The following is a 27,880-nucleotide window of genomic DNA, read 5'->3' as shown; positions in this document are numbered from 1 at the left end:
AATTATTGAATTTCATAATAATAATAATAATTTGTTGGTTGTTGTTCTTCATCTCATTCATCTCCCTTAAAACTCGCTCTCATCACCCGTTCTCCGTCTCCCTTTCTCTCTTTTGCTTCTTTTATCTCTTCCATTGCACCCTCCTGCAATCAATCTTTCATGACGTCTGTAAGTTCCTCTGCTATTTCCCTCTCTTTTTTTTTTCTTTTTCTTTTTTGTCTTTATAAATTTTGATTTGATAGCGATGAACAACATGTATGTTTTCTGGGATCTTTGTTTGTATATGATCATGATTTTCTTTGCTTTTTCCGACGTTGTTGTCATCATGGGAATGACAATTGAGCCTTGATCAAACTGTTTGTTGATGGTCTGAAAATGCAAATGGTTAATTATGATATGAATATATGATGCATTGATTGTGTTGAGTTTATTTGTGTGTGCAGCAAGAGAAAGGCCGGCCCCTGCCAAAATTTGGCGAGTGGGATGTGAATAATCCGGCCTCCGCCGATGGGTTCACGGTCATATTTGCCAAGGCCAGGGATGAAAAGAAAGCCACCGGAGCGGCGGGGACGGCCGTGCCGCCGCAGGCAGCAAAACCAATGAACGGCGGACAAAATGAAGCTGACGACAACCCGGTACAATTCTATCTCTCATCCAAGCTGATAGTTTATTATATATATATATATATATATAGAGGCAGAGATTCGAACCAATGACCTTTGGCATGAGATTGATTGAAGCATGTGCTAATAATTGGATTGTAATTTTTGTTTATATATTATATATGCTCAACAATGGTAAAACATGTGTTGATGATGATCGGGTTGTTTGCAGAAGAAGTGGTTTTGCTGTTTCTGAAAAACGGGAGCTTTTCTTATTGTGAAATGAAAGGTGAATATAGAAAAGGAATGGCCATCAGGTGGTATTATTCATAGGCCAAATATCATCCCTTCCTAGTCCAGAAGATGGGGGGCATGAGTTGAGGAGTTGTGGTGGTTGTTTTTCTTTACCTACTATCATGTATAATATTGCACTTCAAACTTCTGTAATCATTGGTAACAAACGTTAGCAATTTAAGGAAGAAAAAAAGGGCAAGAATTATTCTAAATCCTGGCATTTCATGCTCTTATGCTACCTGTGAATACAAAAATCCTCTCTGCTTTGTCCAATCTCAGAAGCACAAAATCAAGTTTGTGCCCGAAACTTCCTGCCTGGGGAACATATGCTGTCAATTGTCAAAGGTCTAACTATTTGTTTGGCTTCCTATGATGCTAAAATAGACACTCAAGGGGAGGAGAGGGAAGGGGGTGGGGGGGAAGGTTTCTTGTTTTGGATAAGAAAGAAAGCTAAAGCCAATCTCACTTCAAAAGCTAATAGTCTTCAAAGGGTAGCGTGGTCGGGTTTTGGCCAGCGTTGAGAGATCCATTTGCCATAATCAACCGGATGGTTGAACAAACACGTACTCCCAAACTTGCATATACCAAAGCATTGATAATTACGGCATATAGGCTCATCCTGGACAAGATAACTAGGGTCAATAAACCCATAAAGCATCATAAATTGGATTAAGAAGGAAAATAAAGGAACTAAAGTAACTTCAATGCTGGCAAATTTGTATTATATCATTTCTTTTAAAGTTTTATCTTGAGGGGAATAGCACTTGAATTCAATGCCATTTTGTCTTGTCAGAAACCAAATGAATGCAAATAAGTATAATTCGAAAATTATGCAAGAAAGTCATCAAAGGTGGATCATACGTTTTCAATTCCCAAACCTTTATAGGGTGATGTGCAGCCGGCTAAACATCACAATCAATTACAGAGTAATACACATGAATAAATGCTCATATTGTTGGTTGACGATTCCATGACCAATTTCTTCCCAATTAATGTCTTTTCCTTCCTATAAAAACAATTCTTTTAAGCATGTAATTAGGGTTTTTTTTTTTTTTTTTTAAATATGGAGTAGTAAATTTCCAATCATAGGTTTTTACAAATAAATCACATACAAATGTAAAGGACCCCCACCTCTTCTCCCTGCCCAACCTAATGTCTTGTCCAGTATATTTCCCTCCATTTCTTTCTATTTTGCTGGGTGGGTGGGTGGGGGGAGTGTGGAAACAAGGAAAGTGAGTTTTGCATGCAAGTGTAACAACTGAAAATATCAAAAGTGAGAAGTTTTAAAATCTCAGAACACAGTGGGACGCTTACAGGTCGCAAAGGTAGGCCCTTGTCATTGAGCAGACAATCTGGCTTCTGAGCCGGATGATGAAACCGACATAGAGACTTAAATTTGCAACGCCCAGTTTTCATGTAGTACACACACTCAGGCTGACCAGGTCTTTCAGGAAATTCTTCAGACTGGATAGCCTTGGTGTGCTCAAAACTCTCTATACTTTTCACTGAAGCATTTGACACCTGAGTGGGGGGTGTGTGGGAACAAGGTAAGTGTTTTGCATGCAAGTGTAACTGAGAATATCAAAAGCGAGAAGTTTTAAAAATTTCAGAACACAGTGGGACACTTACAGGTCGCAGAGGTAGGCCCTTGTCATTGAGCAAACAATCTGGCTTCCGAGCCCAGCCCTTGGGATGATGAAACCGACATAGAGACTTAAATTTGCAATCCCCAGCTTTCATGAAGTATTTGCATTCAGGCTGACCAGGTCTTTCAGGAAATTCTTCAGACTGCATAGCCTTGGTGTGATCAAAACTCTCTATACTTTTCACTGAAGCATTTGACACCTGAGTGGGGGGAGTGTGGGAACAAGGCAAGTGTTTTGCATGCAACTATGCAAGTGTAACAACTGAGAATATCAAAAGTACGGTTTTTAAAATCTCAGAACACAGTGGGACACTTACAGGTCGCAGAGGTAGGCCCTTGTCATTGTGCAGACAATCTGGCTTCCAAGCCCAGCCCTTGGGATGATGAAACCGACATAGAGACTTAAATTTGCATTCCCCAGTTTTCATGAAGTACTCGCATTCAGGCTGACCAGGTCTTTCAGGAAATTCTTCAGACTGCATAGCCTTGGTGTGCTCAAAACTCTCCATACTTTTCACTGAAGCATTTGACACCTGAGCGGACTGAGAAAGCCCATACCTCTGGTAGAGATAACTAGGGCCCTAATTTATTATATAATAGCAGAATTAGGATAATAAAAGAGTAAAAGACATTAGCAACATGATGAAGATATTTCTATATTTGTGCTGGAAGAAAACCATTTTACATGCAATGGAAATGAGAGGATTTGGAAGGGTGGAAATGAAGGGGATGGTCAAGAAGTACCCTTCAATGAACATAGAATACAATGCCTCTCCCAAACCAAGCAGATCTATATGAACTAAAGTCCCCAGAGAAACCATGGTAAACATGTAATATGCCATAATGAATTTTTTTTTTTTAAATGCTCGCTATAGTAAAAATTCAGGACAAAACAAATTGCTCCAACTGAATGATAAATAATTTATACCAGATAGTTCTTCCTTTCAGAGTGCGAAGAAATATGAGATGAACTGAAACTTGGGAAAGAAAGAGTTTTATCAGACGACATATGTAAAGCGTCAGGTGGCCATGATGTTAGATCCAGTTGTGATGTCCCTGAAAAGGGCAATGATTCAGCAGCATCAAGATTCCGAAAAGAACAGTGTGATTGTCCAACAGATTCATCATTCAGGGTTGAGGAAGGATTTAGTCCTCCCATAGGGGTAGGATTAGGATGGTGGAACACACAGTGAGCCCCATATCCACATGTACCATTACTCATGTAGAAAGGACACTCTTTCTTGCCCTAGCAAAATAAGACAATGTATTTAGACTTCTAAAATAAAAGTTCCATATTTAAGCAAAAATAAACGGTGCAAGGTCTTATTATCATTGAAGAAAAATAGTACACTAGAAATGGAGATACAAGGATATAGCAATAACAATTAAACAGCAACTGCAATAGAAGTACAATTCGAGAAAGTTTAGTACAAACATTTAAACCCAAGCACAAGAATAGCATTACCAATCGTATTGGCAAACCTAAGAAGTTAAACTGCAACTTAGATTCCCCTTCGGAGTGTATGTATCTACAAGATTCTCCATACTTGCACTCTCCTGCTTCTAAGTAAAACTGGAAATCAGCAGAAAACACGCTTCAGCTTTTCCACATTTAGTGCAAGTAACTTGAAAAAAAAGTCTAACTACTTTTACTTTTAGTGCAACTAAGACAGGGCTGCAGATAAAGGGCTAAAACAGAGTTAAGTTGACTAGTAGCATAACTAAATACTCCGTACTATATAGGATTCTCATATCTGCTGAATCATTGTTCCAACCACAGGGTGCAATTTCAACTAACTTCAAGTGTAACCTGCCCAAGCCACTCATTTTATAGCATTGGGCAGGTAGCACTAAAACATGGGTCAGCTTGGGTGGTATAAGGTTTAGCCAAGGTTTTAAGCTAAGGTTTAGCCAAGGTCTTGAGCTAAGGTTTGAGCTAAGCTTGCATTAAAGATTTGTGTAAGGAGTAGGTTTGCAGCAAGAATTGTAAATCTCTAGGCACACAAATCTACGGCTAATATTCACTTGGGTTTGCTATAAATAGGCAATCCCTCATCATTGTAATATATCCCCATCCCACAAGATAGCATAGCATAGCATGATAGAGAGTTATATTTGTAACTCCTATTGTAATATCCGTTTGCCAATACAGAAAATTCTTCTTCATAATTGCCTTATTGTGTGTATGATTTATTTTAAATCTTACACTAGAAATGTTCTCAATATTTCCAGCCCAAGTTGCTATTCTAATTAGGTGTTGTGAGCTCGTATCGTTCCTAACATAATCCACAGTTATATACTTCTATACCAAATGTGATTAAGAATCTATTGGTTGGGAGAAACCTCTAAATGACAAACACTGAAGCAGAGTCACAGAGATATATCCTCATTAGTCATTACCGAATATAAAAGGAAAAATAATACTAAGCTACAAACAATCTCATCAAGCAAATAATGCATGCATGAGCTTTCTACACTGACATACACGAACCTTGCACACAATCTGAGGAGAATTCTCTAGAGAGCCATCCCTGTAGTTGTCCTCGACAACCTTCAAATTGAGCAGAAAATCATCCAGATCAGTTCAGGACTAAGACATAAATTCACAAACCAAACCCTAGAAACAACAAGTCAGCAACACTCACAACCTGGCCAGGCATCCTCATCGGGTGATTGAATTTGCAATTGAGGCCGAATTTGCAGGCACCGTTACGAAGGTAAAAGGCACAATCCGGAGCATTAGGCCGGAGAGGAAGCTCAAAGGAGCTACTCTGGCCGGAGTTGAGAGCGATATTGGCGAACTTCTCAGGCAGAGCCAGAGTTTCCTCCTCCTCCTCCTCCTCCTCCTCCTCTTCCTCCGAGGAAGTGAAACTGCGCCTCCGCATATCCATGGCTGCTGCGCTGCATACGAAACCTTAAGCGTTAAAGGAGAAGGAGGAATAGACGAACCGAATTCCAGTGGACACCAAGTGATGAGTGCGCAGTGTGTGAAGTAGGGAAGAGTGAAGAAGATGGCGACGAGGGAGAGCAGAAACGGTTTGTTTTCCCCGCTGTCGAATCCCCACGCCACCCCAGCGGGCCCCTCACCATACCCTCCATGCAGCGCAAACAAATGATGCCATTTTGGATAAATCCAATAAGAAAAATGGCCCTTTTTCCCATGAATTATAGGTTTAAGCATAATTAATTTTAATTTATTTGACCACGGTGAATTGTTTTACTCCATATTTAATTAAATATTCGATATATAAATATTTAATTAATTAACTTTTTGTAACAGCTTATTGCTTCAAAATGTTAAAATTTAAAAAGCTGCTCAAAGTATTTGTTTCGATAAGCTTTTTGAGCAAGTCATTTTACATGTAATCAGCTAATCGCTAATTTATCAAAACATTTTTCTACAATTAACTACTAATATCAACTAATCAAATTCACTAACTTAATCAACTAAAAGTTTTTTTAAGAACTTTGGGGACAACCTGGATTTGTGGAGTTGATGCAGGGCTACACAAGGCTAAGAAAGTTGTCACCTTTTGGTGTGTGTTAACGGCGGAGATGGTTCATTTTTTTTCTTTTTTTTTTCGATAGAAAGGGAGGGGAAACCCGAGGAGATAGACACTGGCTTGTCTTCCTCACACTGCGGCCACATATGACATGCACCAAGTCGTTAAGATAAACCTTGTCACTTTTAAGGGACACATGTTGAGAGTCCTCCCTGAGGATGGTTCCTTTGTGGCTGCGGTCAATGGTCCATTGTAGATTTGTAGTGTATCTACGACCCTATGATGGTGGAAGCATGTGCTATGATCTTCGGGAGGCCCTCTTATGGATTAATTAAGAACTGTGGTACGTGGTTACACCAATGTTCGAGTCCATATTGATTGCATGAGTGTTTTCTCTTATGAATGGCAGATGGACCGATCCTATGTTGGGATATTTATTAGTGACTGTAAACGATTTTTGGAGCGGGGTTAATCGGGTTGGTTTATGTGATATTTTAGTCAAGATGGAGGGGCTCGTGTTAATGGTGTTGATTGATATGATATAGCGCTGAAAGATATTATTTCAGTGCTTACTTAATATAATTTCTTTTTTGCTTTTAAAATTTTGTATTGGGGTATTGTATATTGTATAAAATGGAAATATATTGACCCATCCAGTTGGCCGAGTTTGGTTGACTAATTCAAAGTGAAATTTAATTTTGAAATAAAAATAGATAGAAATATAATTTCAAGAAATATTATGCGAGAACATTATTTCAAAAGGAATTGAATTTTTTTTTTGAAAGGAAAAAGGAATTGTATTTATTCAATGTGAAATTGTTATTGTACCAACTAACCTGTTTAGCCGGTCACTTACAATGTATATATCTCAATGAGCTAGCACCATATTCGTTCTCTTGCTATATCTTATCGATCACTTTTTGTTCTTAATTTTAAAATTGATCATTTTGTTTCGGATTTCGGGTATTGATTTTGTGTCTTTTTAGTCCTTTAGTATATTTTCTATCAAATAGTTGTTTGAGATGAGAAGATTTCAAGTTTGACTTTTTATAAGATTGTCTATTAGCCTTTTTATTTTGAATCGAACTACTATGACTAACCTATGTTGGTTTAACTTTTTATGGTCTTTTACCGACTAGAATCATAACTCATAAGGGTGGCTTCACCCAAAGTGCTCCGTTAGGTAACAATTCCAAACTTCGAATTTGGGATGATTTAGAAGGGATGAATAACAAAATTACTTTTTTTTTTTCAATACTTAAAGAACTAAAATTGGTCAGTTTTAAACTTAATGACCAAAAATATCAAAATTATTATATATACTGGATGGACTAAAAATGATATTGTTAAATCTAGATTAATTGATGAAGTAAATTGTGTGATGTATTTCAATTAGTCCTAAATTACAAATATGACTTTACACCCTATCGATCAAAAATGTTAATATGCCGCTCCAACTAAAAGTCAAACTTATAACCTTGTGGTTAATAAGTCAACAGTCTGACCAATTAACTTCCCAAATTTATTATTATTATATTTTATACTTTCTATCGAGGTGTCCTAAAAAAAGTGTCGTTTTTATTTTTTTATTTTTAATTCTCTTTTTTTTTTTTTTAACAAATTTTTAATTCTCTAATAAAATCAAGATGTGTGTTTGGGGAATATAATCACGATTGTGTGATGTGTACTATATGACAAATTTAGTAATGGTTATGTGGCCGGTGTGTAAAGTAAGGAATAGTGAATGTTAACAACTTGGCCTATAAGTCTATAACATATATATATATATAGTCCAAGAACTGTCCTAATACCAAAGACATTAACATGTGAGACTTTAATATTACTAATTGGTACACAACTACACAAGTCGCCATTTCACCTAACTCTACACACACCACTTAAAAGAAACAAATAAAATATAGTATAGGTTTGAACCTCATAAAGCCACAAGCCACCATTTCACCCAACTCTACATACACCACGTAAACGAAACAAATAAGATATAATATAGTTTACTGTGCATCTCGGAGCAAACGTGGGTGGACCTGCACCGTTAAACAGAGCGTTGAGCCGGTGGTGCCTTTAGTCACCGGCCATCCTCCGGCTGATTTAAGGCTACGTGTCAGATCTCAAATCATTTTCAGAGGAGGCTTGAACGTCTCTCCAGATTCGACATATTTTTTGCCCTATTTTTCCATTTATTTTGCTATTTCTTTAGGCTTTCTCTTCGTTATCCATTTGTTTCTTCGACGAGTTTGTTTCCTCTCGTTTCTCTAGAGACTTTTGTTTTCTTCTCATTTCTTTGGCGAGTTCTTCTCATAAGGGTGGAATGATAAAAATGGTCATATCAGAGTCAGTTTTGGCCAGATCACTAGTACGTGATCTTAAAGAAACCTTAAGTTCTTTCAATGATTTCAGCTTCAAATTTGAAAAACAGTTTGCGATTCAAGTTTTCGTGCTAGAGAATTTGTTTCTATGTCTTGACTATAAAGAATGTTTTACCATTCCATCTATCTGTATTGTAAACATTTCAACTTATGATTTAATGAATTAGTCTTTTTATTCTTAAAAAAAAAGAAAAAGATATGAGTGTGTTGGGTTGGGGGGCGGGGGTGGAATTGCCATTAAACAAATGAAGAAACTGTACTAGATTATAAAATATATTAATTAGTTTAATTAGATCAGATCTGATCTACTACCTTAATATATAAACAAATGGCAAATATATATATATATATATATATATATATATATATATATATAATAAAATGCATTATCCATCCGTCTACATTTGTTAGGACCACGTACTGTATACCATTGATTCCCCACTCAAGTAGAGTAAAAGTTGAACTCCAATCCACACTACAAACCTTTTATAATTCTAACTTAAGTATCACTTTATAATATTTTGAAAAGTCTATATATTAAATTATGTTATTGTCTATTTCTTAGTTGTCATTTTCAATAATAGATTACTCACACTCTCTCTGATCTTCTGAGCATTAAATAGCTCACACTACCAACATTTCTATCAAATATTGGATGGCCCTTTCCTTTTTTTTTTTTTTTAAAGTTACATTATAATCTGTTCTTATAACCGAGTCATTACATGTCTTCTGAGTACTAATTTCAAATGTAGAAAACATCATACTGGGTACATTTTCTTCAGTGCTTAGACGGCCATGGGAACCGGTATCTATGAACACCTCAAATCTCAACCGCCATGGCTTCTTCTACTTCTATCTCTCGGCCTTTTCAAACTTCTCGCCTATTCACTAACCATTCTAAAATGGGTCCGCGCCAATTTTCTCCGGCCGGCCAAGAATCTGAAGAATTACGGCTCCTGGGCGCTGGTAACGGGCGCGACGGACGGGATCGGAAAGGCCTTCGCGTTCCAGTTAGCTCGGAAGGGGCTAAACGTAGTCCTCGTTGGCCGAAACCCGGAGAAACTGAGAGACGTTTCCGGCGGGATAACGGCCAAGTACGGGCAGATCGAGGTGAAGAGTGTGGTGGTGGATTTTTCCGGCGATTTGGACGACGGGGTCCGGAGAATCCGGGAGGCGATCGAGGGGATTGAGGTGGGAGTGTTGGTTAACAACGTGGGGGTTTGTTATCCGTATCCGAGGTTTTTCCATGAGGTGGATGATAAGCTGCTGGGGGAGGTGATTAGAGTGAACGTGGGAGGGACTACTAAGGTTACTCAGGCGGTTTTGCCGGGGATGCTCCGGCGAAAGAGAGGGGCGATTGTGAATATTGGGTCCGGTTCCGCCATTGTTATCCCTTCAGCTCCCCTTCACGCCGTTTATGCCGCCACCAAAGCGTAAGCTAGCTGTATACACACTATTTACACCATTATATCACTCTCCCTTCATGCATCCATTTACGTCTCTGTTTTTTCCTTTTCTTTTTGTTTTACTCGAAAAAAAAAAAAAGTTGCTCAATCATTTAGCCCCTCTAACTTTTATAAATTGTAATTAGTTACATCAATATAATAATCTATAATTGTAGGTCATTAGAGTTTATGTGAAAGTTTCAATTAATTAATTAATTTCGGGAATTAAAAGTTAAAGAGCAGACGACGGGCAGCCCATGAGGTGACCGACAACTATTTGCCAATCGTGAGTTTTTATCCCCATAACTGGTCGAAACATCACTGAAACTTAATGACATGCTATTAAAAATTACAGGGTTTTTGATGACTTTTTGTATAAAGTTGAGTGGTGTATTTGACTTTTTTTTTGGGGGAGTGAGTAAGGAAACTCTAGCCACTATTCAGAGTATAGGCATGATAAATCCAGCCTTATAGTCTTAATTATTGGCAAACAAATCATAAGTCAACCTAAATTATTCAATGTTGATCAATTTAAATTAAGAAAGATAAAACATTTGTCCAACTTAACTATAATTGCCCTACATCTCCACTTTGATTTCATGCAATCTTTTATTCTTTTACCATCTCGTCATCTATGCAACTAAACTATTTCTTGATTTTACTGTCAGATACATTGATCAATTTTCAAGAAGTCTTTATGTGGAGTATGGAAAAAGTGGGATTGATGTGCAATGTCAAGTATGTATTGCTCCCTACTCCCATCTCAAAACCTCTAGAGTGATACATATACAAGCATTCATAACTTGAAGCCAATTAACAAGATTAAAACTTGAAATCTCACTGAAAACAAAGAATTTGGTATATACTCCATGTAGTTTGACAATCCAGGCCAGTCAAGTTGGCCAAATTATTACTCCGTGTAGTTTGATAATCACAAGATTTTAAGTTCAAATTTCAATAGAAACTGTTTATTAGCCTTTTTTTATTTAAGTTGATTTACCCGTGCACATGCACCCCCAAATAGTAGTTGTCCATGTTTTCGTTGTCACTCAAAAAAAAGTAATTGATTCTGACACTGTTGAAAATATAATTGATAGGATATATACCCCGCCACCTCGGTAATATATACCTGTATCTGCTCGGGTTACATCTCGTATATCGGGAGGAACCTTTCCCGACCTAGACCAACCTGTATGTGTTTGATCTGACCCGAGTAGGGGCCTATGGCTGTTTTAGTAAGGCTCCATGTTGCTAAGGATCAATGCCCGGTGCTCAAGATTTGGCTCCCGAGCATAGCAGCCGCCCGACCTGGCTCCCTAGATGCTATCCATATTTTATCATAAGGATTGATTCAAAATCAACCCCGATCCCGACTGTACTCTAAATAAATGAGCAGTCAAAAATCACCGTACACGTGGACCTACCAAAATTCACCCCACGTGGGACTGGTGCATGCAAGATACGTGACTAACATGCCGAGTTTCCGACATGTGTTCCCTCGCCCCACTATAAGGCACATCCAACTTAACACCTTAGGGGGATTTAATTTTGAGCATTATATTTTCTCTCTAGAGTACTTATAAGCTCAGACCCTCAGTCGTAACTACCCGAACTACTATACTCTAACCCACTCATAATATCCCTATCTCGGAGAGTATTTATGGCCACATCAATAACTTCATATCCAAATTCAAACATGCATTATATTTTGCAGGTACCATTATATGTGGCAACCAAAATGATATCAGTCCGGAAATCATCATTCTTTATTGCATCAACAGACGAGTATGCGAAGGCAGCATTGCGGTGGATAGGTTATGAAGCAAGGTGCACCCCATATTGGCCCCATTCTCTGCAATGGGCTTTGGTCTATTTCTTACCCGAGTCTGCAGTTGATGCCTGGCGACTCAGGGATTGCCTGGGATTCAGGAAGAAGGGAAAGCTCAAGGATTCCAGGAAAAAGCAGGAACTGATGATGCAACTAGCTTCATCAGCCTCTAAAAATTAGTACCACTTAGAATTACAATGAACCTTTTTACTAAGTTCTTTTTCTTTGTTCAATAAAATACAGATATGTAAGGCTGTCCTCAACCCAATAATTGTACCCATTTGTAAGATGATTTGGCATGTCACATAGATTTCTTCTTCTTCTTTTTATTATCCTATATGTTTAACAAGCTTGCTAAGTACATAAAAGGCTGTAATTCGACAACTTTTGTGTACTTTAACACGCAGCGTTTGTTGCCTTTGGCAGCAAAAGCTGTCAAAGAATTGTACATACCAAACACATCATCACCACATGAGAGTTCCATCATGAAAGTTTCATACTAGCTACATGCGTCACCATTTCAACTAACTCTAACATACCGCATAAAAGGAAACAAATAATATATGTTAGTGCACCGAAAGGAGTGATAGTGTGAGTACATGGAACATGATTCTCGTATAAAAAATTAAGAATTTAATATTTACCAACATTCTTTCAGCCAAACTCATTACACGGAGCATAACGTATTTATACTGCAATTTACATTTCCTATATGTAATTTACATAATAAGACATGGATAATTCTCTTTAGGAAATTATATGAACGTGAGTTACTCGTTCAACGTAACTCTTGATAATATAATCCAACAAACTATGTAGATCATAAAATACTAGTTTAGACTTTAGATGACCTACTTGAACATGCAGCTCAACAACCTCATTTTCCTGCAGACAATTGAGGAACTCTCAATGCTCTCTGCTGGCAACCTAAATCTGGACTTCAAAACCATATTTAATTTGTTGTCTATATAATAACGGAAATTATAATAACTATTCGAATTTATGCCTTGGGTAAAATCTATTCAGGTTTAATAACTTGTTAATTACATAGAAGATACAAATTTAACCATAATAAAAAGATTATTATGTGATACGGATTAGATTGATTAATTGGACCGAAATGGTGTTTGCAAACAAGTTTTCGTTTAATGAATTGTTGGAAACAAGTTGTTCCGATACATCAGCATAATATTTGCAAATGTATTTTGCATTTCCCAATCTCAATTGATTGCGTCGTTAATAATCCAAGTTGTGGTGGTACTGAATTTAATTGGATGTACCTTCCCACCTACCAATGCCTATACATTTAAGAAGTCCATTGATACAAGTTATGATATTTATTATTATTTTCTTTTTATGTAATGAGAAAATTCACAATTATTATTCCCATTCAGTTAACTTCCATTTTATATAATAATTCATAAATTATACAAGAGAAATAAATCACACAAAAAAAAATTTGTGCAACAAGTATAATCCAGAAGGGGTTGACAAAAGTGATTATTATTATTATTATTATTATAGTATCATGTATCATACGAAAATTTTATTTGCACAATTTGAAATATATATATACTCTTATCACATAATTTACAATAGAATTATCATTTCAAAACTAATAGTTAGTCATTATATCGAAACATGATGTACAAATTGGAACACATATGTATATAGGAGTGAGCAAAGTTATTGAAAAATTGACGAAATCGATAATCGATAACCGAACTGAAAGGAAATTTCTTCTATATGGACCAGCATCCCAGGCCAGTCGGCTTTTTATGATTACTTCCTCTAATGGATTCGAGCCTTAGTGGAGGCAATATTGACTCTTTATGCTTCAGTAAATTGAAAAAGTAGTTATGAACATAAAATGCATTGTAACAGAGTCATTAGTACTAAAAAAAAAAAGGAAAAAGTTTTTCTTTTTAGTTCTACTGACTCTGTTACAATGTAGTATTGTACTATACACCGGGTGTCGCTTGACCACCAGGTCTTTGGTTTTCTTTTTAATTATTTAATTACAATTATTGTTACTTTTTTGTCTATCAATTATCTTTGAAACGATTTTATCACCCATCCAAATAAGTGGTCATAGCTTCGAACTCTGATGGTGGAGCTTAGATATTTTGTACTGAAATTTTTTAAAAAATATATAATTGAAATTAAATTGTAAATAACTTCAATCAAATCTTATAAATCTAACATGGGACTGACCTAGTATTTCAATTGCACATATTTTTTCTCCCCACAATTAACATTTTTCATTAAAAAATCCAAGCTAGATATGGCGAATTAATCAATCCGGCATGCCCAACACCCAACTGTTTTTTCCTAACCCTCCCATAAATTCAAAGCTAAACCCACCATTTTTAACTGCTCTCTGAAGCTATAAACAGCTCAGACTCAGAGCTGCTCCAAACCTCCATTCTTAACCTCTGAGTTTGCTCATTTGCTGTGTACTCTCTCACTTATACCATGGAGGCCTGTGTCTATGAACAGCTCAAATCTCAGCCGCCATGGCTTCTCGTGCTACTATCTCTCGGATTCCTGAAGCTCCTCGCCTTGTCCGTAACCCTTCTCAAATGGGTCCACGTCAATTTCCTCCGCCCGGGGAAGAATCTCAAGAAATACGGGTCTTGGGCGCTGGTCACGGGGCCCACCGACGGTATCGGAAAAGGGTTCGCGTTTCAGTTAGCTCGGAAAGGGCTGAATTTAGTCCTGGTGGGGCGGAACCCTGAGAAACTGAAAGATGTTTCCGATTCGATTAAGGGCAAGTACGGGAAGATTGAAATCAAGAGTGTGGTGGTGGATTTTTCCGGCGATTTGGACGACGGCGTTCGGAGAATCCGGGAGGCGATTGAGGGGATAGATGTCGGAGTTTTGATTAATAACGTCGGGGTTTCTTATCCGTACGCTAGGTTTTTTCATGAGGTGGATGATAAGCTTTTGGCTGATCTGATTAAAGTCAATGTGGAAGGGACTACTAAGGTTACTCAGGCGGTTTTGCCGGGGATGATTCAGAGGAAGAAAGGAGCTATCGTGAATATTGGCTCCGGCGCCGCCATTGTTATCCCTTCAGATCCCCTTTATTCTGTCTATGCCGCCACTAAAGCGTAAGCTAAATGTCAACCTTATAATCTTTCATTGTTCACATCTTTTGACTTTTGTTGCTTAAAGTTCTTTACTTCTGCTTCCTACTGATTTGATTGCCATTTGAAAAAATTGATACTTTCTATGTTTTGGTGCAAAATCTTTATATTTCACTTTTATTGGTGAGGATTCTTACCTCTTGGAGATCAATTCATCTTATTCCTATATAGTGAATTTGCTACTAGTTGATCATTTAGCATTGAGCTAGTTGCCCGCACGGGCAGCTTAGTTGGTTCCTAGCTTTAAATTTGTGGGAAATACAAAGGATCGATCTTGAAAGCCGGAGTGTGGGAGTTACACCTGATGTGATGGGTTCCTTTGGGACCAGGAAGTGGACTTCCTCCCATGCTCGGGCAGCTTAGTTGGTTCTTAGCTATAGATTTGTGGGGAATACAAAAGATCGATCTTGAAAGCCGGAGTGTGGGAGTTACACCTGATGTGATGGGTTCCTTGTGGGACCAAGAAGTGGACTTCCTCCCATCTAATGGGCCGTTGAGTCATTTTACCCTCCCCTATTCTGTGGGGGCCTGTGTTAGTCTTTTGTGGGCAAGCAATTAGCATTGAGCTAGTTGGCTGTCTTGCTTCTAGCAATTCATAATAGGCATTTATGAGATTTTGAGTACTGCTATTCTGAATTACATTGGACTATGTTCATGATTTTTTACTTTCAGATACATTGATCAATTTTCAAGATGCCTTTATGTGGAGTACAAGAAAAGTGGGATTGATGTGCAATGTCAGGTATCCATTCGCCCATACTCACATGTTTAGTTCACTGATTTTATTATACTTTGTTCTTACCTTAGCTCATGCATTTAGAGAAATCGAGCTTCAAAGCTGATCATTGTGTTAATACTGGAGAGTCCATCCAGGGAAAATACAGTATTGGATTCCATTTAGTTATGATAGGGTAGTCAAATTCAATGCATGGTTCCAACTTTGATGTGTGATCAGAAAAATCGTTTTAACTTGGTTAATGGTAACTTAAGCACTGATCAGAACAGAGTTCTTTGGTGCTTAAACTTGACTGTATAGTCTTTCTGGATCCGACTAATAATCTTCTTTCATTGTTTACAAATTACAATGTTCACAATAATCTTGGTGTCCTTGTTTACCTTTACTATTCAAAACTGCTGTTTTGCCGGCTGGGAGTTTATGAGCACATATCGGGTTTTCTGTTCTAGCGCTCTTACTGGGTTTCTGTCTGTTAGGTACCCTTATATGTTGCAACGAAAATGGCATCAATCCGGAGATCTTCGTTCTTTGTTCCATCAACTGATGGTTATGCTCGGGCTGCCTTGCGTTGGATAGGTTATGAACCTAGGTGCACACCGTATTGGCCCCATTCGCTTCTATGGAGCTTGCTCTATTCGTTGCCCGAGTCAGCAGTTGATGCTTGGCGTCTGAAGTTTTGCCTCGGAATCAGAAAGCGAGGGCAGCTCAAGGACTCGAGGAAGACCGATTAGGAGCACTAGTCTTGCCCCCATCCCATTGTTTCACTGTTATTTTCAGTTTCATTTGTACTATGATTTCCATGTTATCTGAAACTGCAAATTGAGGTGGTAGGACTTCTTTTGTTATAGCCTTATTTGCCTTATGTATCCTTCTTCTTCCTCTAAATAATTTATGTGTTTGGCTGACCTTTAGTGTCTATTCTACATGGACCTGTTTTGTAAGGGAATGTTTAATTTAATTTTGTTTTTGTTTCAAAAATGTGAGTTGAGAAATCAGCTATGATACTGCTTGTCTGCTTCTCCTTCCCTATTCCTTGTCACAAAAGAGAAAATCCCTCCCTCCGAGGGCCCTACACCTATACATCTTACTTAGAGCCGTCAAAACAGGCTTAACTTGTAGGCTGAAGGTGGGGCGATCCGGGCCAGCAAAATTCAGGTCCACCAAGGAGCGAGCTTTTTTTTGCTCGTCCCGCACCGCCAGCCCATATTGATAGCTCTAATCTTTCTCGACAGAATTGTAAAACGGTAAATCACGATGACTCAACGGTTCTCTAGGTAAGAAGGCATGCTTGTGCTTACAAGGAACTACCCATACAGAACGGTGAACTTTCACACTACGTCTGTCAGGAGTTTCTCCCTATTCTTGATATGTTGTATGGATGACTATATTAAGAAAACAATTCCAAACTCTACACCATATATGCATCATATCAATATCAGGACAGTTGAGTGAAAATGAATCAGAGATTCTCAAGGATGGGGATGGCCTAGCATACATCTCAAACAACAAATGCAAATGGTTTAGCAGTTATGTCAGTACCCTAAAAGTTTTGGCAACAAATTTCACTTATGAAACTCCTTCTGCAGGGTATATTTCAGTTCTATCAAATCTTTTCCTTTTACTCAAGATATCATCTGTGTTACAGAGTTCTGGCAAAGAGTTTCTAGTTTGCACCTTTTTCTGCTTCTCGGGTGGCCGGGGACCAAGTGTGCCAACATCAATAGTAGCCCGATGCAGCTGTGCAGAACGGATGACAGCATCGTAAGCCTTTGCAGACAGAACCATATCCTCATTTTGCGCCCTCGTGTACAGCTCATACGAGAGCCTCGGCTTCCCATCTTCTGCAAGTGCCACAATCAGTGTTTCGTAGGTAACCTCGTTCGGGGCTATGTTTAGGGCTTTCATGTGCTGAAACCATTCGTATGCTGCACTTCCCATCTCGTTCCTTGCACATCCACTGATAATTGCGTTGAATGTGACAACTGTTGGCTCAATCCCGCGAGTTTTCATTTCTGAGATTGTAGAATTGACAGCATCGAATTTGGCTTGAGCGGTGTAAAGTGAAGCCATGATAGTATACGCGTATAGGTTTGGTTCCACGCCCACTTTAAGCATATGTTTCCATACTTGCATTGCCTCGTTGTATAGTTTCCCTTTCTCGAGAGCACTGAGCAGTGCCCCATAGGAGACAATTGTTGGCTTTTCGCCTCGTTCCACCATTCTCTTGAAGATCTCAATGGCAGCAGATGTCTCGGAGGCCTTGGAGCATGCAATGAGGACAGCATTCCATTCTCTGCTGCCCGGTTTGAGTCCTTTCTCTTCCATCTTATCGAGCAGCCTAACACCCCATCGCCATATCCCTCGTTTTCTAGCTGCACCGAGTAGAATGTTGAAATGAGAAACTATGAGTTCATAAGACATGTTATTCGGTTTTGGCCCCTTGTCCAACAGATCCTCGTATATTTCGAGAGCTGCCCACCATTTCTTAGCCTTCCCCATTAGCCAAATCACATGGTTGCAGACGGATAAGCTAATCTCGGAGCTTCTTTCTCTTATCCTCTCATACAGTTCTTTGGCAACAACATAATGTTCTTCGCGGGTACATGCCCACACAAGGCGTTCGTATTCTGCCCGCCCTTGCTCAAGACCGGCCCTGTCCATTTCTGTCAGCAGCCTCAACACATTGAGGCTTAAATTCTCCCGCTTTGTTAGCCATTGCCTCATCACTTGATAACATATCCGAATTGTGAAATTCTCGAGCTTGGAAAACTCGGCCTCCCAATTCTCATCTCCATCCTTTCCTATCTCACCCTTTCCATACTTTTCCCTTATCTCCACAAAGAATTTCACGGCCCCAACGCCATCTTCAAGCCTCCGGTAAGCAAACAAGGCGGTGGAGTAGGATGCAGGGCTCGGAGATAAACCTTTCCTCGCTATCTCCTCGAAAAGATTCAGAGCTTCAAGCTCCTCACCTTGTTCTATATATGCACTCATGAGAATATTATATGTAACCACATTAGGGTTAATCCCTTCCAACACCATATCCTCCATTACTTTCTCAACAACATCATACTTTTCAGCCTCCTTTGCAGCCCCCAAGAGACTGTTGTAAATGAAGAGATTTGGATGAACAGAACCACTAGAATCTTTGCTCCTTCTCCTCAGCCAATCCACAAGAGCCATTGCAGAATCTAGCTTTTTATCTTTGCCAAAACCTCTAATCATAGATGAACACACTTGAAGTGGAAGATCTCCCTTGTCCCTTAGAATCTCTTCTACATCATCTGCATTCTTGGCACTGTGCAGGCTCTGTGCCAGTGCTTTAACATCAATCCTCCCATTTTTTTTACCCCTAATCTCTTCCTGGTTATGGGAATCATTCCCATTGCCATCTTCACCACCATCATCGCCTTCGCGAGACAATCCAACATTTCTTATTCCCTCAAGCTGCAAACAACCAAAATCTTCATTCTGAATTTTCTCAGAAACTTGATTCAGTGACAGAGAATCTTTCTCCAGAGTGCCACACACAGATTTCTGCTCCTCTGAAACTAGGGCTAAAGCTGAAAATGAGCCAAAACTGCCATTTTTTCTTGGATTACTGAAGAAATGAAATCTGGGAAATCTGGGAAAGGAATGTTCAGACAATGATTTCCATCTAGACCCACAAATCTGTGCCCTAAGAAAACAAGTCCTGAAACCACCATTTCCAGCAAGATCAAATCTTTCAACCACCCCACTTCTTGAAATTGAATTAGAACATAAACCCACCTCAAATCCCTTCCAAGAATCACTTTTCAGAGGCCAAACACCAAAAGCTTGCATTATTATGAGCACAGAAACTCAAGCCAGAGCTGATTCTACAGCTAAGAACACAGAATACATGCTCCCACCTCAAAATTCTTGCTTCAAAACAGATGAATTCATAGCTCTGAAGAGCAGAAAGGGGTTATAGTTTGGAGCTTTTTTGCTGGTGGTTTAAACATGCTGATTCGCTGATACTATTATGGCCTTATCCTAGCCATTCAAATGTGCTGAGCTGTTACCTGCGACGAGTATTGGTAATTCTGGTGAAACGACGCCGTTGGAAGAAGAATGCAATAATGTGCCGTAGTGGGCCTTTACTAGAGCATTAATGGGCCTGAGTTTCATTTATTATGGTCCATAAGATTTTTTTGAGAGAAAAAAAATCTTTAATAAGTGAAACTCAGGGCCATTATTGCTCTAGTAAAGGCCCACTATGGCACATTATTGCCTTCTTCTTCCAACGGTGTCGTTTCAGTAAAATTATCGGGTTTTATGTGATGGAGCCGGGTCCAAAAGGGTGGAGTCCAATCATCATGATCCACACAACTGTGTGGACCATACTATTAAATAATGCACATTCAATATAAAAATAATGTACATTCAGTATAAAAATAATGTATATTATATTCAGGGGATGTACATTCAGTACAAAAATAATGTACATTTAGTACATTAAAAATGTGCATTTGATTATGGTCCACATAGCTATAATTTGCCAGTGGAGTCGGGTCCATGTTCACAATTTTAGAATTATATATCTACAAATACAGAACTCTATATTCACAATTACAGAATTCTATATTTAACAGTATAACACAATTTTTTAATCTATATATCAAAATTGTGAATATAGAGTTTAAAAATTGTGAATATTGAGTAATGTAATTTTGTAAATAGACTTCTAAGGTTGTGAATATAGAGTTCTAAAATTGTAAACATAGAGTTCTACAATAGTAAACATAGAGTTTTAAAATTGTGAATATAGGTCCGGGTTCAACATCTATGAGATGACGGTATGGATGTTAAGTATGACCGTTACTTCGCTTCGTGTGGCTACTAGTGTATAACGATGAATACATATGTCAATTGTCTAATCATACGATAATTATGACTTAAATAAATATATATCATACTCTTGTCCACAAAGACGAAATTTCTTACCCCAATAGCCTACACTCTCAGTCCGACGACAATACTGTGGAAGATATATTTTTTATTATTCTTATATTATTTGGATCCATATAATAATAATATGGGCAAAAGTTTAATCAATTGAAAATACATATAAAATCTTTGAAGAATATTTTTTTGAATTTCAATATAGCCATGCAATCTTAACTCCATAATCTTGAGCTTAATCTTGAACAAAAACAAAAATCAAAGGTGGCATTATCATGTATTGTTTCCAAAACATTCAAGACTCAATTAAGATCATACATCTGTCTCTCTCTCTATATATATATTCACACACATATACATATATACATACAGAGTTAATTAGTAGAAAATATAGAAAGAAAAGTCCATGTGGGGAATCAAATAGAATCCCTGGAATAGATCCTTGGAATGCATGCATTGCATGCATGCTTAGCTTACAGCAAACAAATCTTATGGGAGTCGTGAAAAAGAGAATCCAAATCTTAAATTTTTATTTTTCCCATCCAGCTTTAACTTTGCATGCATGCGTTCCTCCATTCAACCTTTCTCTACGCCCCACATGGGATGATACCTTAATTAATTAACATAGCCAACCACAACACAACAAATGTGCGTATATATGTTGTGTACTCAAATAAATAATAATAATAATAATAATAATAATAATATATTCTAAACATATATTCTTAACCGGTTAAAAAATTTTGGCCTAAGTGTTGGTTACTATATTATTATAAGTTAATGGTTATGCATCAAACTAGTTAATATAATTCGTGTTGCTCACAGGGTAAAGTTTAGAGAGAAAAACAGGGATTGAGTCTCACTAGACTTTTGGTTCAACAACATAAGGTACTTAATTGGGTCTTGAACTATCTAGTTTAGCTTATTATAATCTCATTAAATAAAATACATGACGGTTGATTAAAAAATAGTGGTATATTGAAGGTATATATAATAATTAAATTCAATATGACAAAAGATACAACATGATTAGGGGAGGTGGCAAAATCATGTCCCCAATATTATTTTATGATTGTTATTAATTAGGACCATTATTTGAGTAATTAAGTAAAGCAATTTTGAGAAACTTGTAAGTATATATATGTATTTGGTGGTTAGTGAATCATAACCACTACTACCCGAAACTTGTAAGTATATATATATACTAGTTTTATATGCGCATTGTGCGTATGAGTTAATACCCAATGTTTATATTTAAATAAATATTTGAAAGTATATCACTGCAATATTATATAGGGGAAGTTTATACATGGATAATTGAGTGTCGAATTTTTTTTATTTAAATATCTAACTCAAAGTATATGAATCCAAGATAATATAGAAAATTCATTATAATTATTACTAAAATAAATGTTTGCAACCTTGTAAAATCGATAGTCTAAATATTTGGTCTAAAAATGATAGTCTAAATAAATATTACTTTTCATTTGAATTTTTCTAAGTGTTCTTAATTCTCTTTTGAGTAACATTGTCATTGTCTTCATCTTTACTATTTGTTCTCTTCTTTTTTGTTGGTAGTGTGTCATTTGCAATTCGGTTATTCTTGGTAGCATAGATGACAACGTCATGCAATGAGATTATGATATAGGAGCTATGGACTTTCCTTTAGGTGTTCTGCTTGGGGTTCATTTGGTTCAACCATTATTGTTGAATGAGTTATTGTGGATAAAGAAATCTCTAGTTTAAGAAAAAAAGTTAAATAAATTAATAAAAATTTAAAAATTTAAAATATTATATATTTCAAAGATATTAAAAGGTAGTTTCTCACTTCAATTTGCTGGGTAATGGGTCATTTGAGTACTTTCATTGTCAACCAATCCTCCAAGTAGTTAATATGATTGGTTTCAAATTATTCTTTTTTTTAATTTTTTTATGGTATTAAAGAAATACATATGTATCATTTTTTGGTGTAACTACTAATTTATTTAATTCAATAAGAGTAAAATAGAGCGATTCCGCTTCAATTTGTTGGGTTATTTGAGTACTCTCTTTGTCAACCAATCCCCAAGTAGTTAATATAATTAGCTTCAAATTATTTAAAAAAAAATTTCATAGTATTAATAAAATACTTGGTAAATAAATATATAACATTATTTTGTACTATGACTTTGATATTTAATTACAAGATATTGTAAAAATAAGATAATGGACAATGTAATGAATATCAATTGATAAATTTGAATGTAAAGAATCTTTGCATGAGAGAAAATAAAGACAATATAACTAATGAAATTATTTCTCTTATTTAATTTAATTTTTTGATAATGAATAATTTTTTCAAATAAAGGTAGGAGACATATAATTCTAAATTACAGAAATACATATGTATCATTTTTTGTTCTAGCTACTAATTTATTTAATTTAATAAGAGTAAATAGAATGAGAAACTTAATTATGTCAAATTTGATTGAGATGAGCTTAGAACCTAAGATCTTTCTTATAGAAATTAATGGGCAGTTAAAAGTTAACGGAATATTAACGGATAAAAGAATATTTAACGGAAAACTTAACGGATAATCATAAAAGTAAGGTTAAATTAGGTAATCTCTATTAATAATATTAATCTGAATTATCTTAACCATCTATTTGATTAAATAATTCATCTGAACCATCCATTTGATTAAATAATTTGACCGACATTTTTTCTACCCATTTTAGGCCTAACTTTCTTTGGCTCTTATTAGTATAGTAGATATACATGTACTTAGTGAAGTAAAATTTATTAAGAAGATTATTAATAAGATTCAGTTAGTCAATAAAATTGACAAAAATTGAACTTGTAACTTTTAGTATGAGAATTATATTTTACTCACTTGATCAACATTTGAAAAAAATAAATAAATAACTTTATTTTGAGTATATTTTTGTAGTCATGTAACGACAGTTGAGCTGCTGTGTCTTTAATATAGGGAGTAAATTTTATGGTTGGCCATAACTGTCCTAGCCGTATATATATATGTGTGTGCAGCTTCGTGGATCCATATATCACCGTTTTTTAAGCTTTTAATTTACAAGTGAGTGGAAAAATGATGAAGCTAAGGTCAATCAAGTTCTGCAGAAACAACTCATCAACAAAGCTAGCAAGCGGTGGCGGCGCCGCCGTGGGATCCAGCAACAAAGGTGGTGAAATCAAATGGGAGGTGCGCCCCGGCGGCATGCTGGTACAGAAGAGAGAATGTGCAGAGAATGGTGAAGAAATCATCACACTTAGAATTTCAACTGTCTCCCAATGCCACCACATTTCCATTCAAGCTACTTCAACTTTTGGTAAGCTTTCTCTCTCTCCTCTCTACCTTCAATCAACATTCTCATTTCTACTATACCTTCGTAACTCTCTCTCTCTCTCTCCTTTGATTATTTGATTTACGAAAAAATCTTGCGTTTTCCGTCCATAATTGATCAGTCACGACTAGAAATTTAGCATTTTCCGTTTCGACGAAAAATGAGATATATAGGTCGAAAACGAGGTTTTCGTCCAACATACTTAAATATAGGTCTGGAACAAGGTTTCCATCCAACCTAGGTCGGAAAAATTATTCCGTCCAATTACGATTTTTGGTCGAAAATAGCCTCCAACTAAAAGAAATTGGACGAAAAATTCCAGAAAACCTACTATTCTTAAAACGTGGAAAACTCACATATTATATTTTGTGATTTTCCTTCTAACTGTTGGACGGAAACTCCGGACAACGGTTAGACATAAATATTGAGTACTGAATACAACCAATTAACTAGTTTAATCCAACAGTGGCCAACACTTAAATTCATTCAATTAACTAGTTTAATCCATGGCATTATAAACTCGTTTATGTTTCTTAATTTTTATAATGTAAAACTTTCTCAGTAATGTTTGACATATTTTGATTAGGGGAGCTAAAGATGTTGATGTCATTGATGACGGGATTAGACCCCAAAGAACAAAGGCTATTGTACAAAGGTAAAGAGAGGGAAGACTATGAATACTTGCACATGGTCGGAGTTAGCGACAAGGATAAGGTTTTGCTTCTAGAAGATCCCGCCGTCAAGGAGAGGAAGCTTCTCATTGATTCGCCGGCGGCCGACCAAGTCGCCGTCGTTGGTGCCTCTTATCGCACCATTCGTGTCTAACTTCAGCCAAATCCGAATTAGGATTCCAATTAAACTCTGGGAAAAAATAATTAATTAATTAACCACCTCAATATTATTGGTGTTTTTAATGTTGAATGTTCCTCCTAGTTGAGGAATTAACTAACAGCTTGTTAATTAATGTAGATCTTAATCACCCAAGTTGTGGGGTTGCCAGAGTACTAAACCGTGTTATCTGATGCATGTCCTTGTCATTTTGATTAGTTAATTACAATGCTTATGAAATTTAATTAAGACCAACTACCAATTTTGGTCTCACAAGTATTAACAAAATAACAATTTCTGTCCACATGTTTAATTCCTACCCCTTTTTTCACTACTATAACAAGTACTATTTTTCATTCACGTCTATTGTTTTGGTGCTAAAATTCATCGCGCCGATCATCCATTCTTTTAAGACGTACCAAAATATGAAATTATTAAGGGTAATTTTTGTCATTTTCAAATTAAGATCACAATTTAAGCAAAATAAAAGAATTTAAGTGCTAATGACATTGTAATCCAGTGGCACCAAGTTACTTCCTCTTTTGAAATGTTGTGATTCGAGCTTTAGTTGAGACGATATTGACTCCAATAACAACCACTACACACCAACGGACTGGTGTACACTAGGTGGAATTTGTGAACTTTATGTATAGAAATTATATTTTATCCACTCGATCTAGTACTCACACGCATGATTATTATATATTCCATCTTACTCTCCGAGTAAATTAAGATTTAATGATGGTTGCTTTACTTATACACCGTACGAAATGTTTGTTAATTAATCCACGCATGCATGCGTGCATCATTTTGATAATATATTGTAAAAAGTAGGCAAGCCACCACTACCAGCTTGAGGTTGAAAAGTGTAAAAAATAAAAATTGATATACTCCAATTTTAAAGTATATTTACATTTTTTTTATTAAAATTAAAATAATTAAACACTTTGTATATACATATACATGCATGAGACTAAGAAGATTCTCATATTAAAAAGTTACAAGTTTGATTTTTACTAATATCATCTCCTTTTAGCATGTAGCACAGAGTTTTTCTATACAGTTTACCTATATTGTGTGGCTTACGAGTTATTACACAAGAGTGAGATTTATCTAATGTATATTGCTAGCTAGTATGTAGTAGTTGCAGATTTTCTTCGTCACTAAAATAAATAAAGATTAAGAACTTTCCCTCTTAATTTTTTAAAGAAGATTTTTAGATGCTCGATCCATGGTGGTTAAAAATTATAAGAGCACACCAACTATTTATTGAACCAATTTTTCAACAACTTTTGTAGGTGATTAGTATTGTGTGTAATAATGTTAATGGACCAGATTAGCTCGAGGCCCGACCTGGTCTGATCAGATGTTACAATATGGGACTAGAGCCTAGTCTAGCTCATAATACGGATTAAGCCAGATCGTCATTTCTTGTCTCATTGTGATTTATAAACCACTAAGTGGTAGATTATAACAATGAAAATTTTTTCTAATCTTTATAATGGTTTTAAAAAATTGGCTAAAAGGTCAATTTTTACTAAACTTATAAATAAAAAAATAATATTTTTTAAAAGAAAGAAAAATGAGGAAAAGAAGCTAGGATGCATCATGCATGCGACGTTTCAAACAACATAAACATCATCATATCATGTAACAACATTATAAAATTTTATGTTGGGGGCCATTTCTAAGCTCTGATTGCTTAGGTGGGATGAAAGGTGGCGATGACTTCTGATGATATCTACCAATGGAGATGCGACAGACATTAGTGCGGTTTGTGCGTGATGGGATTTACTGTTGTTTTGTTTTTTATTTCTAACAACAGAGAAACATATAGTAGCTGTTCGAAGATATACGTCTCATTTTTGTAAAATACCTATTAAATCACATAGAATAAATAAATCGCACTAAAAAATATGTGAAGAATTCAATTAAAAAAATATTGATAAAAATTAAATTTATAAATCATAACTTTCTAATACGAAAATCGTGTTTTACTCACTCAAACACCTATTCGGGACAAAGGGCATCAGGAAGTAGAAGGAACTGATCCTCAATCCCGTCACTTGATGCCATTTTACGCAACGTACAGTATAGTAGCATGTACCCTTCATGATACTCGGCCTGGGCTAACCATGCAGCTTTGAAATATGCTGTCACAGTTTCTGTCAAACCATATCATGCATTCGTCATCACTACGAAACATATCTAACCTTAACATTTTGCTTGTGTTTAGATCAGATCCACTGTCACATTTTTTTAATTTTAGAGCAGCCTCGATAAAGATTTTCGACCACTTTAATTATTATATTATTTTTACAATTTTCTTCTTTTAAATTTTAGTTGGAGCTAAAAAATTAAAAAAAAAAAAAAACTTGTCAATTGAAATTACTTTGACATTACAAGTGATCGAATATTGGGACAAATCATACCGTGCACCACGGTGCACATAGCAATGTGCACCATGATATGTTTGTGTATTCGAATGTTTAGGAGGATGAGTTATGTGTATTTTGTGTCAATATTCTGTGTATTCATGTTATTAACACATGTTGCGATATGTGTTTGTGCATTCGAATGTTAGGAGGATGAATTTTGTGTATTTTGTGCCAATATTCTATGTATTCTGGGCAAACATTTTTTGTATTATAGGCAAACGTTTTGTGTATTCTTTTTTTTTTTTTTGAGTACTACTGGTTCTGTTACAATGTAGTATCTGTTCATAGCTACTTTCTCAACCTAATGAAGCACAAAGAGTCAACAGTTGCCTCCATTGAGGCTCGAACCCACTCCCATCATCCATGTGGGAGTGTTAACCGGGACACCGAATGCCACTAAACCACAAGGTCTTTGGTAATGAATTCCCTGGAGTCATTCGCATTCGCATCTACTAATATCGAAACGACGTCGTTTTGGACCAGAGTGCACATTGCTATGTGCAAAGTAGTCTAACCCAACAAGTCAAAGCCCAAAAACATAGGCAGGCTCAATCCAAATAATCTAAAAGCGTAAGTCTAATAGCATGTGTATCCGACAACATTAACTCATTTAAATGCATCGCACATGAGGGTGCTGCCACAACACAACAGGCAGGCTTACGTCACTTGAGAACCCTTAGCATGATGATAATTAGTCTCTTCTATATTTGGATTGTTAAAAAAAAAAAAAAAAAAAAAAAAAAAAAAAAAAAAAAAA

General features: G+C 36.5%; 6 protein-coding genes across 10 annotated transcripts; 4 read left to right on the top strand and 2 right to left on the bottom strand.

Moving 5' to 3' along the window:
• The first annotated feature begins 11 nt into the window (after positions 1-11).
• On the top strand, positions 12-1,108 carry LOC116019547 (protein NOI4-like). Its single transcript, XM_031259813.1, has 3 exons — positions 12-168; positions 444-635; positions 835-1,108. Exons 1-3 carry the CDS (start codon positions 160-162, stop codon positions 856-858), a joined length of 225 nt encoding a protein of 74 aa, XP_031115673.1. The 5' UTR covers positions 12-159; the 3' UTR covers positions 859-1,108.
• LOC116019545 (zinc finger CCCH domain-containing protein 67-like) lies at positions 1,088-5,643 on the bottom strand. 5 transcript variants are annotated; one of them, XM_031259807.1, is made up of 8 exons: positions 5,190-5,643; positions 5,033-5,092; positions 4,007-4,114; positions 3,470-3,787; positions 2,859-3,122; positions 2,526-2,786; positions 2,211-2,417; positions 1,088-1,515 (listed from the first exon to the last, which is right to left on the bottom strand). In XM_031259807.1, exons 1-8 carry the CDS (start codon positions 5,430-5,432, stop codon positions 1,381-1,383), a joined length of 1,596 nt encoding a protein of 531 aa, XP_031115667.1. In that variant the 5' UTR covers positions 5,433-5,643; the 3' UTR covers positions 1,088-1,380. The 5 variants fall into 5 exon arrangements, with proteins under 5 accessions (XP_031115667.1, XP_031115669.1, XP_031115670.1 ...); XM_031259809.1 differs by having other exon boundaries at positions 2,526-2,684; XM_031259810.1 differs by having other exon boundaries at positions 2,526-2,693; positions 3,027-3,122.
• A 3,467-nt stretch (positions 5,644-9,110) lies between these two features.
• LOC116018846 (very-long-chain 3-oxoacyl-CoA reductase 1-like) lies at positions 9,111-12,088 on the top strand. Its single transcript, XM_031258862.1, has 3 exons — positions 9,111-9,864; positions 10,545-10,614; positions 11,591-12,088. The coding sequence occupies exons 1-3, from the start codon at positions 9,227-9,229 to the stop codon at positions 11,882-11,884; spliced, it is 1,002 nt and encodes a 333-aa protein (XP_031114722.1). The 5' UTR covers positions 9,111-9,226; the 3' UTR covers positions 11,885-12,088.
• Positions 12,089-14,024: 1,936 nt separating this feature from the next.
• Positions 14,025-16,567, top strand: LOC116020741 (very-long-chain 3-oxoacyl-CoA reductase 1-like). Its single transcript, XM_031261245.1, has 3 exons — positions 14,025-14,817; positions 15,526-15,595; positions 16,066-16,567. The coding sequence occupies exons 1-3, from the start codon at positions 14,180-14,182 to the stop codon at positions 16,318-16,320; spliced, it is 963 nt and encodes a 320-aa protein (XP_031117105.1). The 5' UTR covers positions 14,025-14,179; the 3' UTR covers positions 16,321-16,567.
• Positions 16,568-16,976: 409 nt separating this feature from the next.
• Positions 16,977-19,572, bottom strand: LOC116020089 (protein LOW PHOTOSYNTHETIC EFFICIENCY 1, chloroplastic-like). The gene has a single exon (XM_031260563.1). The coding sequence runs from the start codon at positions 19,412-19,414 to the stop codon at positions 17,156-17,158; it is 2,259 nt and encodes a 752-aa protein (XP_031116423.1). The 5' UTR covers positions 19,415-19,572; the 3' UTR covers positions 16,977-17,155.
• A 4,011-nt stretch (positions 19,573-23,583) lies between these two features.
• On the top strand, positions 23,584-24,907 carry LOC116018688 (BAG family molecular chaperone regulator 1). The gene is made up of 2 exons (XM_031258650.1): positions 23,584-23,842; positions 24,444-24,907. Exons 1-2 carry the CDS (start codon positions 23,602-23,604, stop codon positions 24,680-24,682), a joined length of 480 nt encoding a protein of 159 aa, XP_031114510.1. The 5' UTR covers positions 23,584-23,601; the 3' UTR covers positions 24,683-24,907.
• The last annotated feature ends 2,973 nt before the right edge of the window (positions 24,908-27,880 follow it).

The sequence above is a fragment of the Ipomoea triloba genome, chromosome 5 (assembly GCF_003576645.1).
Source record: "Ipomoea triloba cultivar NCNSP0323 chromosome 5, ASM357664v1".
NCBI lineage: Eukaryota > Viridiplantae > Streptophyta > Magnoliopsida > Solanales > Convolvulaceae > Ipomoea > Ipomoea triloba.
Note: the sequence above shows the minus strand (reverse complement) of the source record. Positions and strands in the feature narration are given on the sequence as shown.